This window comes from Amblyomma maculatum, chromosome 6, assembly GCF_055883805.1.
Source record: "Amblyomma maculatum isolate TAMU_Amacu chromosome 6, ASM5588380v1, whole genome shotgun sequence".
Lineage (NCBI taxonomy): Eukaryota > Metazoa > Arthropoda > Arachnida > Ixodida > Ixodidae > Amblyomma > Amblyomma maculatum.
The window spans coordinates 81,821,375-81,841,331 of record NC_139349.1 but is presented as its reverse complement, the minus strand read 5'-3'; the positions used below and the strand labels follow the sequence as shown (position 1 = coordinate 81,841,331).

At 49.9% G+C, this 19,957-nt stretch overlaps 1 protein-coding gene across 2 annotated transcripts in view; it reads right to left on the bottom strand.

Annotated features, from left to right (window-relative positions):
- Positions 1-19,957, bottom strand: part of LOC146186107 (ubiquitin-conjugating enzyme E2 Z-like) — a 42,791-nt gene that overhangs the window by 9,169 nt on the left and 13,665 nt on the right. For both annotated transcript variants that reach the window (XM_084607044.1, XM_084607045.1), the window contains exons 5-6: positions 9,832-9,956; positions 8,048-8,138 (exon numbers count right to left, since the gene is read on the bottom strand). In XM_084607044.1, the coding sequence (XP_084463170.1) occupies positions 8,048-8,138; positions 9,832-9,956 (216 nt within the window). The remainder of the gene's footprint in view (positions 1-8,047; positions 8,139-9,831; positions 9,957-19,957) is intronic.

Genomic DNA, 19,957 nt, shown 5'->3' with positions numbered 1-19,957 from the left:
ATTGTGCACCGCTACGTCCGTACCTGCCGTGAGTGCCAGCGGCGGAAAACACCACCCATTAAACCAGCTGAACTCTTACAGCCTATCGATCCCCCGAAATTCCCATTTCAACAGGTCGGCATGGACTTACTGGGCCCATTTCCGAAGTCCTCCATGGGTAACAGGTATATAGCGGTTGCCACTGACTACCTTAGCCGCTACTGTGAGGCCAAGGCCATTCCCCGTGGTACCGCAGATGAAGTTGCGCATTTCTTTATTCACAGCATTGTACTCCGTCATGGTGCGCCAACAGTCGTCTTAACTGACAGAGGAATCTCGTTTACGTCGGCACTCACGAGTGAGGTACTTCGACTCAGTGGCACCACCCACAGCAAGACAACAGCCTATCATCCTCAAACTAATGGACTGACTGAGCGGCTTAACAAGACAATTGCCGATATGATTTCTATGTATGTAGACGATGATCATGGGAACTGGGACCGAATTCTGCCGTACATCACGTTCGCATACAACACTGCACTCCAGGAAACAACACGCTTCACTCCATTTCATTTGGTTCATGGACGCGAACCCTTGATTATGCTGGATGCCATGCTTCTTCCAGATTCTGCTCCCTCCACTGTCGTGGGGGCTGACCAATTTATTCGTGACGCAGAAGCTGCACGCCAGCTTGCCCGACAGCGAATTCGGCACCAACAAGTACACGACGCCCAGCGCTACAACCTGCGACACCGAGAGGTGACTTACACGCCCGGCGACCAAGTCTGGGTATGGAGCCCAATACGGTTGCGAGGGCGCTCTGAAAAGCTTCTGCGGCGATACTTTGGACCTTATGAGGTGCTCCGCCGCCTCAGCGCGGTGAACTACGAGGTGCTACCACAAGGCACTGTACGCTCCTCTCGGCAGCCGAAATCTGAAATAGTTCACGCTGCCAGAATGAAGCCCTATTACAATCGGTAAACCAATTCAGGGTCCAAACCAGAGCCAGAGACTTTCCCGTATAACTTGCCCCGCTTTTCGACTATTCCCCTACCCTTGCGGCATCGAGTCGATGCCCCTTGGAAGGGGGGCAATGCCACACTGCTGACCATCTTCATGCGCCACCAAGTGGCCGAATGCCTTGGCACGTGGCTGTCATCCTCGTCTCTCTCGAGTTTTCGCTTGATTAAAAAGGGCCAGCTCGGTTGTGCTGCTTGCTACGTGTGTTGGTGACAATATTATTTGGTTCCAATTAAAATGTGCCTGTAGCCAAAGACCTGCCACGTGGAGTTATGCTATTTATATTGTCATTGAGGCGCATTATCATATAGAAATGTCTAATTATGCCGATGCCCCATAATTTTAATGTATATACTTAATATATAATTAACTGTCACCAAAATTTGATATGTTCAACCTAAGAACATAAATATGGCATAGCTGCATAGTTCAATTCTTCCTGAATTCAACGGTATAAGATCAGAATTGTGCCACAAGAACATAATGAAGTTCCTTAAAGGGCCACTGTCCAGGGAAGGACGTTTTAGGTGAAGGAGCCCAGTGTTTCGATCAGGTACCGGAGATAGCCTGTGCAAAATTCTACAGTCACATGCGCGTCGCAAAGCAAGGAAAATACAAATCAAAGCTCTCTCATGCTCTCCTTCGGGAAGCCAGCCTCCCTGTTCTTGCGCTGGCCCGTCGAGCCGCAGCAATGATGTATTTCCCGAAAACGACGTCCATTGGTCTGTCTCGCTGTCTGAGGGTGAAGGATGGGTGTCTACCGCTCGCTGCGAGCTTTTCCCTCACCACGGTCCGATTGAATCCAGAGGCGCGCGCTCCCTCGCCCGTTTGTTTTTGCTTTATTTTTTTCCCCGCGCAGGCGGAGTGCCACGCCCTACCTCCTGCCAAACATGGAGGAAGAAGGGGAATTTGTCTTGCGGAGGCTAGAAGACCGGGTAGGAGAGTGAAAAACATTTGCGAGGGAACGGAAGGAGAGAAACACCACAGAATCGGGTGATTGGGGCGGCTGTAACAGCGTTATTAGTTACTCTTTTCAAAAACATTTTGCGGCCTTGCGTTCTGGGGACAAAGTCTCACAGTCACCGGGGAAGAAAATATTTTCGACCGGAGAATGGACAGTGGGCCTTTAAGGCTAGTCATGTTGGCAACAAAATATGAAGTTGAGAAAATTGCATTTGAAGTTTTGACACTGACTGAAGAAAATTTTGGGAATTTTCTACTATTTCTACTACGAATTTTATTTGAATGTTCCCTATCAGTCCCCCTGTAAAATAAAACACAAAGTGTCTTATTCCATCCAAGGGAACATTAAAAAAAAATGTTGGAAATGTGCACATGATGAAATTATAAAAGGTATTTTTATGAAGTTATGGGTTGATTTTTCTTTAGCCGACGAGAGCACAGGAGTAGGGTGCCCAGCTGCAAGGACAGTATTTTGAGCCCTGAAAACACTTTGTTGAAGGAACTAGTGGTCTGGAGCCAAGGAGGGCCGAGCCCCACCATGACAAACATTTTTGTGGCCCTGAAAACGTCTGCTAAGATGTTCTAGCGGTTGACTGCTCACATCTTCTCGATCTTGCCGCAGGTTCCACACTTCAAAACGCGAAGAAATTGTTTAACACTTTCATGTCCACAATCACGAACTCGGTACCAGCATCGCATTCTGCGCTGACGCTAAGGTGAAACTCGCGTTGGGTCGCTGACTTCGACATAACGAACTTTGCACCGAATGCTCAACAGAGTGCGCCGGCTCCACCGTAGAGTAGTATGTGGCGGCGGCATCAGCAAGATGTGTACCATGACCCAGGATGCAATTTGTGCTGTAATTTGAACCCATGGTGTCATCATTGGGCAGCGTGGTTGATGTTCCCTGCACATCCAACCAGTATGGCACCGACTGTAATGCAAGTCCCGACGGCACGTTTGTGGCCAGCATTTTCTGGTTTTTGTTCCACGCCCGTTTGTTACGGCTTCCAGAGGCTCGTCGCGTGCACAGTTACAATCCACTGTTTTCCGGCATCTCAATCACAAGGAAAAACTCAGCACAAAGCGGTGCGTCAAGAAACACGAGTGCAAACGCAGACACGCATGAAGCGGCAGCTATGGCGGCGAACACAAAACAGAAAGAAAAAAAAAAAAAAGAAAAATGCCGTGCCGGTCACGCCAGCCAATGGGAGACTCAGAACAGCGCATGTGAAAAGCGCACCGCATGAGAGCCAATCGGAGACCATAAACAGACTTCAGAAAACCACCGCATACAGCTACTCCGCTTGAGGGAAGTCATTTTGAGATAGCGCAAATTACGGACAAAGAAAACATCTTCAAATCAAGCCCAAGATGGCGGCTATTGGCGGGCAGCAACGCCAGCCGCACGCATGGGAATTTCGAACAAATTTCCTCTTTTCTGCTGTAGCGTTCTGAAAGCAGATTTTGTCGCATTCCCTGACTGAATTCAGCATTAATAATTAGAGCGCAGGTGCTTGAAAGGATAAACAGCCCTGCCAACAAAAAGTATTGTTTTGGAACCATTGGTACATAGAATGCTGTGTCATCTGCATTTCTCATTTAGTGCCACCAGATGGTTCTCGTGGCAACCACCATTTAAAGTCACTACAATGCTGAAAGTACCGCAATAAGCGCGCGGCGCGAGCAACATTGAGCTGTTGCCAGGAATGGTCCAGCGCGACGAATGCGTCGGCTGCTAGGCGAAGAAAGCTGTGCTATAGCTCGTGGTGTCTCCCTGCAAAGGCCTCATTAATTGATTTTGTGCGGAAAATAATGAACGATAGTATTTAAGAATAAAATCTTAAGTGGGATGAGGGTTTACGAAAGCATCTAAAGCGTCGTGCGAATGCTGCGCAGCCACGACCGTGTTCTTCACTCCCCAGGCGTGCACGCACAGCAAGATGCAAGCTTGTTCCACAGTGCTTCATTTGTTGCAGCACAGGTTATTCTGCCTTATATAAAGTCATTCTAAAAGGCTCGCAAATGAATGTTTTCAGGACCAGGCAAACTGTTTACAGCAGTTATATATGCCGCGTTCACATAACATCTCACCTGAAATGCGATGCATATAGAAAGTTATTCTCTTGGCGCTTGCTGTCTCATGACCGTCTGTACTTCCCTTCGTCTTGTCGCACACCAATTGAAGTGACATGTTAGGCGGCTCTAACTACGCTAGCACGCAAGGCCAGCACTCTGAATTCGCGGCTAAATGGCCGCCCTATGAAACCTTTTTCCGACTACTAACAAGGGATGAATAGGGGGAGCCGCCACTTAGTAGCAAAGAATTAAAGCGTCAAGCCGAGAAGAATATTTTGTTAAGTCTTGCTGTGCAGACACGCTGTGCGAACCATGAGGATATGATCTGCTCTCAACGCGACTGAAGAGACCAGTGCGCGACCCATGCTCACCAGCATGTTTGCAAGGCATTAGTCGCATAGCGAACTATCCGCAAAGCCAAACGCTCATTCGTGCCACTCAAGCCATCATACTTGAAAAGTAGTGTGATGCCCCCCTCCTATGACCTTTCCTTACTGTCAGTTCCTAACGTTAGCGCACGTTAAAGAATTCAAGTTTACTTAATTTGACATGGAACCTTCACGTTCTGCACCCTTCATGGCCCGTGTGTCATTTCGGAAATTGTTTTGTACTTAAGGGGGGACACCCCTCTTAAAACTTTTTTCCTTATTTATGGGTGGATCTGACTGAAACTTGCACCATTAATGTACTTTTGCATGCTGATTTCAAATATCTGATTAGTTTTCTTGTAGATGAAATAGCTTTCAAAATAATCCCTAATTCATGTTCTTCGTTTGGAGGTGAGTTAATTACTAAACACTTTATGGCATGAGGAGAATAGCCCTGCCAGAGTGATCTAGAAGGATCATAGAGTGCCGCTAGTCATGAATTAACGTGGTAGAAGAATTTGAACCAAAGTTACAATAAGTCAAACTTTTATGAATAAAAGCCCAGGTTGGCACCTAAGATTGATAATTAATTCGGTAAATGTTGCCGCATAATAACTGTACATATTTTTGTCCTACGGCACTGTCGAAGGTTTTCTCTTTCTAACAAGACAAGAATGAGAGCTATAGCACAAATAGACTAAGAGATATCTCTCCTCCAAAATTGCAGCACCCTCAAAATTGCAGTTTTGAGAAAACGAGGAAAAACACTTCACAGCATGTAGGTGTAAATTATGTCAATGATTGATATGTCAACAAGATCAGAAACAGGTGGAAAGTGATCTGAAGCGAAAATTAATGGCCTATGCCAATTTGAGCCAAAGTTACGCAATAGGAAACGCTTGAAAGGAAAATTCCATTTGGGTACCGAAGACAACATAACCTTCTCAGCAAATTTTCTTTTGTCGTCACTGCATTTACCTTGGTTTCATGAGACTCGCAGGATTCCCTTTCTAGAAAAAAAATTTTTAAAGCAATAGCAAGAACAGGACCAGAGATATTGATCTTTAAAAAATGCAACACTACCAAAATTGGGGGATTGTCGGAAGCACTCAAGCCTCACGGCATTTAATCAGGAAGGGCAACCCCAAAGACCTCATGCTATTAAAATGCACCAGGAGCATAGTCGGGGTGCATGCTGTCGCGGTGTTTTCTTTTTTCTGTTTTAGCAACGCCAAGCGAAGCTGCCCGCTTCTTTGCAGAACGTACGCTACGGTGCAAGTCCTTTTCTTCAGCTCTCCTGGACCCAGTTGCTGTCACATTTGTACTGCATTCTTGCAGAATTGCTGCTGCTGTATGCTTGCAGCCGGCATTGAAGCGCAGCACAGCTTCTGCTGTGGCTGCTTCCACAGCAAACAGTGATGAGTGCCGCTCTTTGTGGATCAAGGTCCAGATGACCGAGTGGAAGCTTTCGTTCGAGTTCTGGGTCTTCCCCCGAATGCACCTCTGCAGCAGGCTCTTCTCTGATAAACGACTATAAACAGGCAAAAGAGCATCAGCCACATCTCTTGGCAGACTGTAATTGTGCTTTGGTGCAGGCTCCTCTTTTGCCTTTGCAGCGTTGTGGCGGCACCATGACTTCTCACCGGTAGGACACAAACTGTGTTTGGGGCAGTCATCAGTAGATGTGATGTGGTAATATGTCGCCATCACAGCTCGCTGCATGGCATCCACATCACCTACATTTGATCGAAGCGCTCGGCCATAATATATTGCCAGCTTGTCAACTAGATCAGCTGTCAGCCTTCCTCTGCCACCAAGACTTTGCTTCCCTGCACCCTTGTGTCTCTGCAAGAGGTTGCGCAAAGCTGCTCCCATACGCTTGTGCACGTGATTTATGCAGTCCTCGTTGACTATTTCAATGTAGCCATAGATTGCAGCATCTTTAAGAGCACTGAACGTGCGACTGTCCCCATCGCATAGCATGGTTGTGTAGCGCATGTTGTGGCGCTGCAGAGATCTTTCAAACAGAATTTTGCCAGCCTCTACTTCCATTTGACCAGCCTTGGAGTTGGTGTTTTTTTGGCACTGGTGGCGTGATTTCCAAAGTTCGTAGCCGTCAGTGTTTGGCTTGGGACCAATTTCGCAGCCCAGACAAAAGTTTGACAACACCACATAATCAAGCACGTAACCAGTGAAGAGTTCCACCACGGCACCGACGCCTATATGTGATGAGTGTCCGCGCGTCATCCATGTGCCGTCGTAGCACACGGCAATGTTCCCCCTATGCCCAAAACACAAGTCATCGTAGACCTTCGCCACTGCCTGCGCGGCTTGTGCCATAGCGGTCGTGGCGGCTCGGGTAGCAGCGGGTTGCAGTGTGTTCTTCAGATGCCGTTGAAACGTCTTGTTGTGCATCCCGCGCCGCGACAACCCCATCGCCGAAAAGATATCGTTCATTGCTGTCTGGCCGTTACCGGTCGACAGCATTGCTCGACTAGCCAGAATATTCAGCTCAAAAGGATTGCACCTTTTCTCGCCGTCAACCCTCCGCGAGTTCCACTCGGCCGCAATCTCACCGCAGTTGTCGCACAGCACGATCAGTTTTACGGCGAGGCCATAGCTCCGGTCGCTGGTAATTAAACGCACGCATCCACGACACGTTTTGCACCGCACGGCATCCAGAAGGATATTCACAATGCTGAGGTCAATTACCGCATAGGAGGCTGTTCCGTCCGCATCTGACTCTGCGGACGCACCACTTGCATCGGCGAACAGCGCGGTCTTTCGTGCCGTCGCCGGCGTCGATACCAGTCTATCAAGCGTAGCCTGCTCACGGGCACTCACTTGAGTTATGTCACTGTTAGTGACAGGCGCGGTATCAATACGTACACGACTGCAGTCGGCACGAAGAACGGCGCCGTTGTCCAGCGGAATCGGAGAAGCGTCGTCGCCCGCAACGTGATCGTCACACAATCCCGCAGCACTGGCACTTGCTTCTTGCACAGTATGCAACGAAGTCGCATTCTTAACGCGTTTCTTTGGTTGCTTTCGCCCGAACTTGTGCAAAGAGCGGTACTTCTTCGCGCCTGGCATGACTCTCGCGTTGCACTAGCGTGGTCGGCAGAAAGACAAAATGGCGTCACCGGGAGTCCGCATTTCAGGGCTAGCTTGCCGGAACCAACCAAACGACGCCATTTTGATCACGTGCCTTAACCGGCCAATAGTAGCGCGCGCTGCATGCTATCTTTTTGTTTGTTTTTTTATGGGGAAGGCGGAGCGCACAGGGTTGCTTTCCGAAAGAAAAAATAAGCCGAAAGCGCGCGCTTTCGAACGAGACCAAAATCGCCGCGGTGGAGCGCGTAGTTCTCATGCGCCGGGCGATCGAAATTGGGTGTCGTTTGTCCACAATTTAAAGGGCAGTGGGTGTGGTACTGCATTTTTTAATCGCTATAACTTCATAAATACGCGGGGTATAAGGATGAAAATTTGCGTGCAGATGCGGAATGGTGCGAGGAATACGAAAATGAAAAAATTGAAAATCCGATTTTCAGGCCGATTTTCGGTGCCAAAGAGCCGTGTCCCTACTAAGGTAAAAACTAGTGAACACACACTAAAGAGTAGAGGATGAAGCCACTCACGTTCATCTGAGAACCAGTGAGGTGCAGATTGCTCTTGACGACGTTTTCGTACGTGTTGTAGAAATCAGGAAATGACTTCAGGATCACCTCCCTGTGCGTATCAAAAGCAAGAATGAAATGTTTTTCGTGCATATCCCTTTGCGTAGCAAGCAGCGTCTATGGCCCCTACCTCAATACAATTTATTTAAATGCGGCAAAAAGGAATTCACACTTACAAAAATTTACGAGCTAAAAAAAAAAACATCTTAAGTAAAAACTGACTGCAGACATACGCGGAATACTGGCTATAAGTAGCGCAGAAAGGCAATGCGGATCGCCCACAGGAGGCCCTGTATTTTAATTAGGGCTATCTTCTTGGTCAACTGCTTCTACAACATTGGTAACCGCTCTTCCTGCCTAAGCGGCCACATAAGCAACATGCTTTTACAAGCCGTTAATTGGCGCCTAAATGAGTCTGTGTGTGAATGGAGCTAGCTGTGGTTCTTCTAGGCTTGACTTGCCTCAATGCCCAGGCTAATCAGCACTAAGCCTAACCAAAGGTAGAGCAATGTCAAGAGAGAAGTGTAAATTTTGAGGCTTGCCATCCTGCAGTGACACATGGGCTATGAGAGACACTGCAGTGGAGGGCTGTAGATCAATTTAAACCACCCTGGGTTTGTTAAAGGAGTATAGGCACCGAATTCGGGTGCAATTTTTCTTATTGCTAATTATGCGCAAGACATTCCTGTATATGGTTTTTACCTATGGCTGCTGAATAACTCATGGTTGAATTTTCTTTCCTCACTACATTTGGTTTCAGCAGCTGAGAGATAGCCGTGACGTCACAATCAAGTTTAGGTCACACGCGGGATAGAAAAAGCGACACAATCGCTGACTCTGCACTTTTTGCGATTCCTGTTCTTCAGACGGGCTGGCTTTAGTGCTGTAGTGAGCTAAAACAACATAGGAGCGATTACATTGCCGTTTTTTCATTCCTCAAGTGACCTAAATTTGACTTTGACGTCGCAGCCATCGCTCGACCGTTGAAACCGAAACAGGCGAGAAAAAAAATTTGATCATAAATTCTTCAGCGGTCGTAGGCAAACGTTACGTAATGATCCATGTACAGTACTGTCTTGCGCATCACTACAAAGGATAAAACAAGAACCCAGAGAAAAAAAATTCGATCATAAATTCTTCAGCGGTCGTAGGCAAACGTTACGTAATGATCCATGTACAGTACTGTCTTGCGCATCACTACAAAGAATAAAACAAGAACCCAGAGAAAAAAAATTCGATCATAAATTCTTCAGCGGTCGTAGGCAAACGTTACGTAATGATCCATGTACAGTACTGTCTTGCGCATCACTACAAAGGATAAAACAAGAACCCAAAAATTAGGTGTCTGTGCTCCTTTAACATTGCCAAAATTGCACGGCGTACAGCAAAGAGCCTTTTCGGCTGCATTCCCACAGAGACAACAGCCGGCCACTGCGGCAGGCTCAAGCCAACAAGGAGGAGGGGTGAAAATGAATGGACATAAATGGCTCTCACCGAACGTTGTAACTAGGCTGCAGCATAGCTCAGCTGTAGCATAGCTCAGCTGCAGCATAACTAGGCTGCAGCATAACCGGGTGCCTTTCCCCATGGTTATGGAAGTAGTGATCGAAAACTTGTGTGCAAGAAGCTCTAGAATGTGCTTCTACACTAAGGAAAGAGCGGTTAGCTTGTCAAGGCACACTTCTCGCATTCTGCTGCCTGCGGGTACAAAATGGCCGCGCGACTCTTCCCGGGGAACAACTTACCTCAGAGCTGGTGGACATGGAGAGTTTCCCTGTAGGCAGGCTTCGACAGTGTTACACACGGCCACCCTGACCGTCTCGTGCTGCACTATTGTGTTGTAGCGAGCAGCCTCACCCGGCCACCTCTCCTGCAGATCAGAACAGGCAGAACAAATGTTGCACTGAGACCGTAAATGCGGCCCTCGAGTGACAGGATTTAGAAATGAGCATATTTTATATGGTAATGCCCCGTCAACTTTAAATCGCAAAAACCTGAAAAAATTTACAGGTAACCGGAGTTTCAAGTTAAGCGAAATGCCAAAAAATATTGGTGGCTAGGCACAGAAATAACAGCCAGTACTAACTTGCGCTGCAAACAACCACTCCAATGGCAAAAGAATGCACGAAGGTAGATTAATTTTTGGCTTGGTTTGTAGGGTTGAACGTCCCAAAGCGATTCAGGGTATGAGAGACGCCATAGTGGAGGACTCCTGAAATTTCGACTACCTGGAGTTCTTTAACATGCACTGACTTCACACAGCACATGGAAGATTCTTCATTTCGCCTCCATCGAAACGCACAGCGTTCTCAAGCAGATTAAGGGGGGACACCCCTCTTAAAACTTTTTTCCTTATTTATGGGTGGATCTGACTGAAACTTGCACCATTAATGTACTTTTGCATGCTGATTTCAAATATCTGATTAGTTTTCTTGTAGATGAAATAGCTTTCAAAATAATCCCTAATTTATGTTCTTCGTTTGGAGGTGAGTTAATTACTAAACACTTTATGGCATGTGGAGAATAGCCCTGCCAGAGTGATCTAGAAGGATCATAGAGTGCCGCTAGTCATGAATTAACGTGGTAGAAGAATTTGAACCAAAGTTACAATAAGTCAAACTTTTATGAATAAAAGCCCAGGTTGGCACCTAAGATTGATAATTAATTCTGTAAATGTTGCCGCATAATAACTGTACATATTTTTGTCCTACGGCACTGTCGAAGGTTTTCTCTTTCTAACAAGACAAGAATGAGAGCTATAGCACAAATAGACTAAGAGATATCTCTCCTCCAAAATTGCAGCACTCTCAAAATTGCAGTTTTGAGAAAACGAGGAAAAACACTTCACAGCATGTAGGTGTAAATTATGTCAATGATTGATATGTCAACAAGATCAGAAACAGGTGGAAAGTGATCTGAAGCGAAAATTAATGGCCTATGCCAATTTGAGCCAAAGTTACGCAATAGGAAACGCTTGAAAGGAAAATTCCATTTGGGTACCGAAGACAACATAACCTTCTCAGCAAATTTTCTTTTGTCGTCACTGCATTTACCTTGGTTTCATGAGACTCGCAGGATTCCCTTTCTAGAAAAAAAATTTTAAAGCAATAGCAAGAACAGGACCAGAGATATTGATCTTTAAAAAATGCAACACTACCAAAATTGGGGGATTGTCGGAAGCACTCAAGCCTCACGGCATTTAATCAGGAAGGGCAACCCCAAAGATCTCATGCTATTAAAATGCACCAGGAGCATAGTCGGGGTGCATGCTGTCACGGTGTTTTCTTTTTTCTGTTTTAGCAACGCCAAGCGAAGCCGCCCGCTTCTTTGCAGAACGTACGCTACGGTGCAAGTCCTTTTCTTCAGCTCTCCTGGACCCAGTTGCTGTCACATTTGTACTGCATTCTTGCAGAATTGCTGCTGCTGTATGCTTGCAGCCGGCATTGAAGCGCAGCACAGCTTCTGCTGTGGCTGCTTCCACAGCAAACAGTGATGAGTGCCGCTCTTTGTGGATCAAGGTCCAGATGACCGAGTGGAAGCTTTCGTTCGAGTTCTGGGTCTTCCCCCGAATGCACCTCTGCAGCAGGCTCTTCTCTGATAAACGACTATAAACAGGCAAAAGAGCATCAGCCACATCTCTTGGCAGACTGTAATTGTGCTTTGGTGCAGGCTCCTCTTTTGCCTTTGCAGCGTTGTGGCGGCACCATGACTTCTCACCGGTAGGACACAAACTGTGTTTGGGGCAGTCATCAGTAGATGTGATGTGGTAATATGTCGCCATCACAGCTCGCTGCATGGCATCCACATCACCTACATTTGATCGAAGCGCTCGGCCATAATATATTGCCAGCTTGTCAACTAGATCAGCTGTCAGCCTTCCTCTGCCGCCAAGACTTTGCTTCCCTGCACCCTTGTGTCTCTGCAAGAGGTTGCGCAAAGCTGCTCCCATACGCTTGTGCACGTGATTTATGCAGTCCTCTTTGACTATTTCAATGTAGCCATAGATTGCAGCATCTTTAAGAGCACTGAACGTGCGACTGTCCCCATCGCATAGCATGGTTGTGTAGCGCATGTTGTGGCGCTGCAGAGATCTTTCAAACAGAATTTTGCCAGCCTCTACTTCCATTTGACCAGCCTTGGAGTTGGTGTTTTTTTGGCACTGGTGGCGTGATTTCCAAAGTTCGTAGCCGTCAGTGTTTGGCTTGGGACCAATTTCGCAGCCCAGACAAAAGTTTGACAACACCACATAATCAAGCACGTAACCAGTGAAGAGTTCCACCACGGCACCGACGCCTATATGTGATGAGTGTCCGCGCGTCATCCATGTGCCGTCGTAGCACACGGCAATGTTCCCCCTATGCCCAAAACACAAGTCATCGTAGACCTTCGCCACTGCCTGCGCGGCTTGTGCCATAGCGGTCGTGGCGGCTCGGGTAGCAGCGGGTTGCAGTGTGTTCTTCAGATGCCGTTGAAACGTCTTGTTGTGCATCCCGCGCCGCGACAACCCCATCGCCGAAAAGATATCGTTCATTGCTGTCTGGCCGTTACCGGTCGACAGCATTGCTCGACTAGCCAGAATATTCAGCTCAAAAGGATTGCACCTTTTCTCGCCGTCAACCCTCCGCGAGTTCCACTCGGCCGCAATCTCACCGCAGTTGTCGCACAGCACGATCAGTTTTACGGCGAGGCCATAGCTCCGGTCGCTGGTAATTAAACGCACGCATCCACGACACGTTTTGCACCGCACGGCATCCAGAAGGATATTCACAATGCTGAGGTCAATTACCGCATAGGAGGCTGTTCCGTCCGCATCTGACTCTGCGGACGCACCACTTGCATCGGCGAACAGCGCGGTCTTTCGTGCCGTCGCCGGCGTCGATACCAGTCTATCAAGCGTAGTTTGCTCACGGGCACTCACTTGAGTTATGTCGCTGTTAGTGACAGGCGCGGTATCAATACGTACACGACTGCAGTCGGCACGAAGAACGGCGCCGTTGTCCAGCGGAATCGGAGAAGCGTCGCCGCCCGCAACGTGATCGTCACACAATCCCGCAGCACTGGCACTTGCTTCTTGCACAGTATGCAACGAAGTCGCATTCTTAACGCGTTTCTTTGGTTGCTTTCGCCCGAACTTGTGCAAAGAGCGGTACTTCTTCGCGCCTGGCATGACTCTCGCGTTGCACTAGCGTGGTCGGCAGAAAGACAAAATGGCGTCACTGGGAGTCCGCACTTCAGGGCTAGCTTGCCGGAACCAACCAAACGACGCCATTTTGATCACGTGCCTTAACCGGCCAATAGTAGCGCGCGCTGCATGCTATCTTTTTGCTTGTTTTTTATGGGGAAGGCGGAGCGCACAGGGTTGCTTTCCGAAAGAAAAAATAAGCCGAAAGCGCGCGCTTTCGAACGAGACCAAAATCGCCGCGGTGGAGCGCGTAGTTCTCATGCGCCGGGCGATCGAAATTGGGTGTCGTTTGTCCACAATTTAAAGGGCAGTGGGTGTGGTACTGCATTTTTTAATCGCTATAACTTCATAAATAAGCGGGGTATAAGGATGAAAATTTGCGTGCAGATGCGGAATGGTGCGAGGAATACGAAAATGAAAAAATTGAAAATCCGATTTTCAGGCCGATTTTCGGTGCCAAAGAGCCGTGTCCCCCCTTAACATGCGGCATGAGCTGTTGGTCGCTGCCGCTGCAATTCGAACTTGTTCCAAAGCAAGCACAGCAAGTTCCTTGTCTCAGACGTTAAAGGCACCTTGTCTTGAGGCTTTGTCTACATAATGAAGCACAGCCTTGTCCATAGCCATTTCAACAATATAGAGATCAGACAGGGATTCTGGTAATGAGCGTGTCCAGTTCGTAAAACGCATACTCCTCAAGAGTGATTTTGCACTCTTCGGTGCCGCTAGCGCAGCCAGTAACCTTGGGCACTTCGTCGCGCAGTTCATCGCAATCCATGAATTCTTTGCCAGTATCTTCTTAAAGTGAGTTCGAGGCATGAAATAATCCTGCATGTGCGAAACAGTTCACAATTGACTACGGATGGACTTGCCGCCAGGCTTCAGCGGTCAAATGAACTGTACCCAGCAAATCAATCTTGAACTTTTTTCCATTGTCACAAGACAGCAAAATTCAATGCAGCAAGCAAGAATCGGAGCAATCGTTCTCACATGCACGCGCGACAGGCAGCGGTAGACTGGCTAGACCCATGCCAGCCTATGCCAATGAACTCCCACGCACAGGCGGCATGATGACGATGAAGGCCACGTCAAACTACCAAGGTTGCAAGGATGGACAGAAAGCTACCATGACCGTGAGAATATTATGCGTAGTATTTGCTCTTTGTAACCGAATTCAGCATGCATTAGGAACTAAGCGTTCGCTCAGAGCTCCTATCACCTGTCGGTAGCGGCTTTCACCCTCAGTCCTACTGGTCAGAATTTCAAGGTACCTGCAGTAGACTCGAAATAAGTTTCGAGATAAACAACTGCAAATACATACCGTACTTACTCGAATCTAGCCGGGACTTTTTTTTTAAGACATCTTTTATGAAAGTCGTGGGTCGGCCTAGGTTCGAGGATGCGGCTTTCCCTCAACAGCTAGACGTGTAATGGCACCTCGCGGCTACACCAGCTACACACCTGCAGCTGCTTGCAGGTTTGCAGGCTTTATTTTGCTTTTCCCAACGCTGTGACAACACTGGCTGCGATCAAAGGTCTCGTCATTATTGTCGTTCCATGCTTGCTTCAAGGAGCACCAGTGTTTGTAGCCTAATGGCACCCACTAAGCGATGTCATTACACCGCAGCTTTTAAGTGGAAGGTAGTTTTGGAGGCAGAGAGAACTTCCAACCTACAAGCCCATCGCGACTTCAGCGTGGACGAAAAGAACATGTGCAGGTGGCGATAGTAGCGGGACGAACTTTCAACTGCACTGCAAAGCGAATGGCCTTCACTGGACCCAAGAGCAGGCGACACCATGAGGTGGAGAGGAATTGTGCCAACTTTTTTTTATCACAAAGCAAAGAGACGGTGCAATGCCTGTGATGAAGGCGATGATACAGGTGAAGGTGAGGGAGATTACAAACATTAAGAGGTGTCACATGGACCCAATTTAAGGCCAGTAGGGGGCTATGTCCAGTGTGCCAAAACCTACCCATGACTTTAAGGAAAAGCTTGCGCATTCCACCGCTTCGTTATCAAGAAGCGGCTAGAGAAGGACTACAGATTAGATCGAATCTGTAACGCGGATCAGACCCTAGTGCATTTCGACATGCCTGTAGCGTGCACAGTGAATGAGAAGGGCGCAAAACCGGTGAAATTAAGAGCTGCTGGGTATGAGAAGCAATATTTTACCAAGACATTACGTTGCACGGCTGATAGGCGAAAGCTGCTGCCCTAGATGATATTTAAGCGGAAGACACTTCCAGCCGGAGAGGTTTTCCCTATGTAACGTCTTTGTGCACGCATTGCGGTGATACAGGTAGGTATGATGAGCCAATTCCAACCGCTCGACGTTTCCATCAACAAGCCATTTAAGGGGGGACGCGACCTTTGAAAACCGAAAAATTGCAAAACGGTCGATTTTTGAAAGATTATACATTCCGGTAGTATGTCTTATAAACTACCATTTCTGTAATTATCAATGCCCAACTCACCATAGTAATACTTGAAATTATTATTTAACAAGCGGTGGCAGCCGCGAAGCAGCGAGCAAGCGCCGAAAATTCCCAAACTTCGTGCGCGCGCCATTCCTCTCCCGCTGAACTGAGCGCCGCCATCGTGGTCTTGTTTTGTTTGTGAAATCTTACGCTTTCTTCTGCCACCCTCGGCAGCGGCAACGGTGGCACGATCGAGGCGTGGCTTGCTTCCGACTGGGAGCCTCATGGCGGCTTTCAAGTTTTACGTGCTCGAATTCAAGGCTGAGATTAAGCAAAGCCCGCGCTCCGCGAGAATGCGGGGGATCAGGCAACTACTATTGGCTGCTGCGGCCGCTGACGCATCGGTCTCCGCCAGCTACCTCCCCGCGTCGTCTGCTCCGGCTCTTTGCTTGCTGTCATTGTTGGCTGTCTTTGTACTTCGTGCTATGGGGGTTAATTCTCGCAAGAGAATGCGCAACGGGGGGCTAGACGCTACAGTCGCCTTCTAGCCCCGACGTGCCAGCCCTAGCAGACAGAGCTGTGACCCCCAACCCGCGGTGCGAGAAATCGCCACTGCGGCGGGTTCGAGCCAGAGGGGACAAACACCGAGTTACGTACTCGAACAGAGTTTATTGCACTGCTCGAGTACACGGCAAAGGAATAGCAATCGAGAACAACCACCGTGTAGCGAGCGAACGCCGCGTACGGGGGTGAAATAAAAACCACCTAATAGGGAAGCGCTTCAAGTAGGTGAGAGGAAGTGTCTGCTCACCTGACACAGCTTCTCGCTCACATCCCGTTGCGGTAAGTGCCTACGGTCAGTGTGCGATTCTCGGTGACGGCGGTGGTCTCCTCGGCAGAAATCATGACCCGCGCGCGTGCGCGCCCATTCGCCGAAGAACCCAGCGAGTTGCTGCAGTCGCGCTCCTCGACACGGAACGGGAGAGGAGGTCTCCCGGTTACGCCGGCAGGAAAGAGGGAAGCCCACGGCAGCGTCGCCGCAGGGCCCGGGAGGCGGCGGGGGGTGGCCAGCATGCCCTCTCCTCCGCCAACCTCTCTGCCAGCGCGCGTAATCACGCGTGTTAATTACGCGCGGGCGTTACAATGGAGGAAGGGGATTGCGAATCCCCACATCCCCCCCTCCTTAAAACCGCCGTACGGCTAAAAGTAGTCACGTTCACCGAGGGATATACCGAGGGGGAACGGCTAAACGCCGTTTAACTTTTAAACCCAAAGAAAAGTGCCAATATACAAAAAGTTGCAGACAGCTCACAGCCACGGGTGTCGGAGGGGGAGGCAAGGCCGACGACCACAGGAGACGACCTTGGAGCTGGGGACACACGTGCGGCGGCCGCAGGTCCCGCTTCTTCACCGTCACCGGCCAGGCTTGGAATTGTCGATGGCTGCAGGCCTGCTACTGCATTCATCGTCGGTCAACCAGGGCAGCCTGCCGGGGAACGGTTAGGAACTGCGTCTTCGCGTTGCGTAGCATGCTGCAGGCCCCCCTCAGCGGGTCGTCCGCTCGCTCCCGGTCGGCCTCTTTTCCCTCCGTCGTTGACGCCGCCGATGGCGAGGGCAGTGGGGCGCCAAGCTGCTCCCGCTGGTGAAGCCACGGCCGTGAGCACCGAACGGCGCTGAGGCGGGCTCTTTGCTGCAGCTTTCGTCGTGCTGGACGCAGGGGCCTGTTCCACGAACTCCGGCTGGCTCGCTCCGTAGCCGACCGGAAACCGTTTGTCTTGGCCCGGTTGACGGTGACAGCAGGCTCTGGCTGCGGGAACGCCACTCCTTGGACGGCCTGCTCCTCGATGCTGCAACAGTCGTCGTGGCCTCCGCCGGCTCCCCTCCTTGCTGGCTGCAATGCTGTCTTTTCCCTAGTTACATTTTTTTTTTTCTTTTTCAAATCTACCCCCACTCGATCTTTTCCAAAAGAAAGCGCGTGCTTTCTCTGGAAGCAAAATGCGCTGAATATTAACAGAGCGTCCCATCCATATTCAGCACACGAAATTACTCCCTGCGCATTGGTCAGAGTACGTCTGCTGTGGGCGCAAGTCGTAACGAGGCGCGATGCTCGAAATCCCAAGCCTTGCCTCTCGCTGCAGCTGCCTACTGGTGGGGGAGTGCGTCCTCCTCGGGCCACGCAGTGGGGCTCGGATTGCGGTGCGCTTTGTGTAAAGTCTAGCTCCGCCATCTTTGCTTGCAGCTCTGTCGCGCATCGGCGTGTGCCCAACGCAGCAACCGTGGCGTTGTTGCGAACTTATAGAGCAAGTTCTACCCATTCGACAACGTCACCACCATGCACATCACTAGGCAGCGAAATGACACAACTTGAAGAAAAGTCTTAGGGCCGTTCGCATGATCAGCGATGCACATGTGCGATATAGCTCGTCTCAGCGTGGCGTGACCAACCTCGAAGGACTCATGTGTATCCTTCGCGTGGGGAAAGGATTGCGCAAGGTGCTATAGGAGTACAGACGGCAAGGATCCAACGCGCTCACAGCAATACAAGCTGTGTAGCGCCTACGCAGGCAGCAATACCAGCGTGCCCTTATGTGAGCCGCGGGGCTCCCAGAGCCCGTCGAACACTGGTCGACAAAATAAAATAAAAACAGGATCCTACCGCTTTCCTAAAGCTCCCTTAAGGCTGACTAGCCTCCCCACTGCACTGATGGAATTAAAACGGTCAGCACTTAAACTCAGAGAAGCCGGGTAGGCCGCCTCTTCTCTGAGGCTGCGAGCTATCGCGACGAACTGGCTAACGGGCGCGGCAGAAAGGATAGTAATAACACTTCTCATGCCATCAACGTGCGCGTGCAAAAATACATACGCTACAACGTTGACCGTCCTCACGTAGAGCATGGTGAGTCAAAACACTACGAGAGAATGCCCATCACACCAGCGTCCGCGCGTCACCCTGCTACAGAGCGGTGGAGTCGTGCGAGATCCTGCTCTCGCAGAAAATTACAAGATCACAGTGGCTAGCGTCAGCTCCTGATCTCTCGCAACAGTTAAGGTGGTTTTGCTTGCTTGCCGTTGTGCAATCACCACTGCAGCATTAGAAGATACTGAAAAGTCAGTCCTGCTCACAGCCATGGCTAGTCTATGTGTCGGCGTCGTACACACACAGACACTCGATTTGTCACACCTCTGGCCCCACGTTCGGGCGCCAAAATATGGGGGGTTAATCCCGCAAGAATGCGCCACGAGGGGACTAGACGCTACAGTCGCCTTCTAGCCCCGACGTGCCAGCCCTAGCAGACAGAGCTGTGACCCCCAGCCCGCGGTGCGAGAAATCGCCACTGCGGCGGGTTCGAGCCAGAGGGGACAAACACCGAGTTACGTACTCGAACAGAGTTTATTGCACTGCTCGAGTACACGGCAAAGGAATAGCAATCGAGAACAACCACCGTGTAGCGAGCGAACGCCGCGTACGGGGGTGAAATAAAAACCACCTAATAGGGAAGCGCTTCAAGTAGGTGAGAGGAAGTGTCTGCTCACCTGACACAGCTTCTCGCTCACATCCCATTGCGGTAAGTGCCTACGGTCAGTGTGCGATTCTCGGTGACGGCGGTGGTCTCCTCGGCAGAAATCATGAACCGCGCACGTGCGCGCCCATTCGCCGAAGACGCCGAGCGAGTTGCTGCAGTCGCGCTCCTCGACACGGAACGGGAGAGGAGGTCTCCCGGTTACGCCGGCAGGAAAGAGAGAAGCCCGCGGCAGCGTCGCCGCAGGGCCCGGGAGGCAGCGGGGGGTGGCCAGTATGCCCTCTCCTCCGCCAACCTCTCTGCCAGCGCGCGTAATCACGCGTGTTAATTACGCGCGGGCGTTACAATGGAGGAAGGGGATTGTGAATCCCCACAGTGCGTTCTGTTCGCCTTTCACCATTTTTGCGATCGCCGGATTTATGATCTCTCGTCGTGCCCTCTGAACGGTTTCGTGCAACGTGTTAAACGTTGCGCGGTCGCTCACGATGGCTCGAGATGCAACACGCATTCAGTGCAGACTTGGCTAGCTTTTTTTTTGTTTCGGCCCTTATGCCACGGAAGATAACCCGGGAAGTCGCTTGCTGCATTTGGGCGCCTCCCCGCTCCTCCGGCGACATGCCGCGAGAGATAAACCGGGAAGCCGCCTGCTGCGTCTGCGCCGCCCATCATGCCTCAGGCGAAATGCCACGGGGGAATCGGGAATGCCGATTGTCGCGGCTTGCAGAGCACAGGATCGACGGATCTCAGCATGT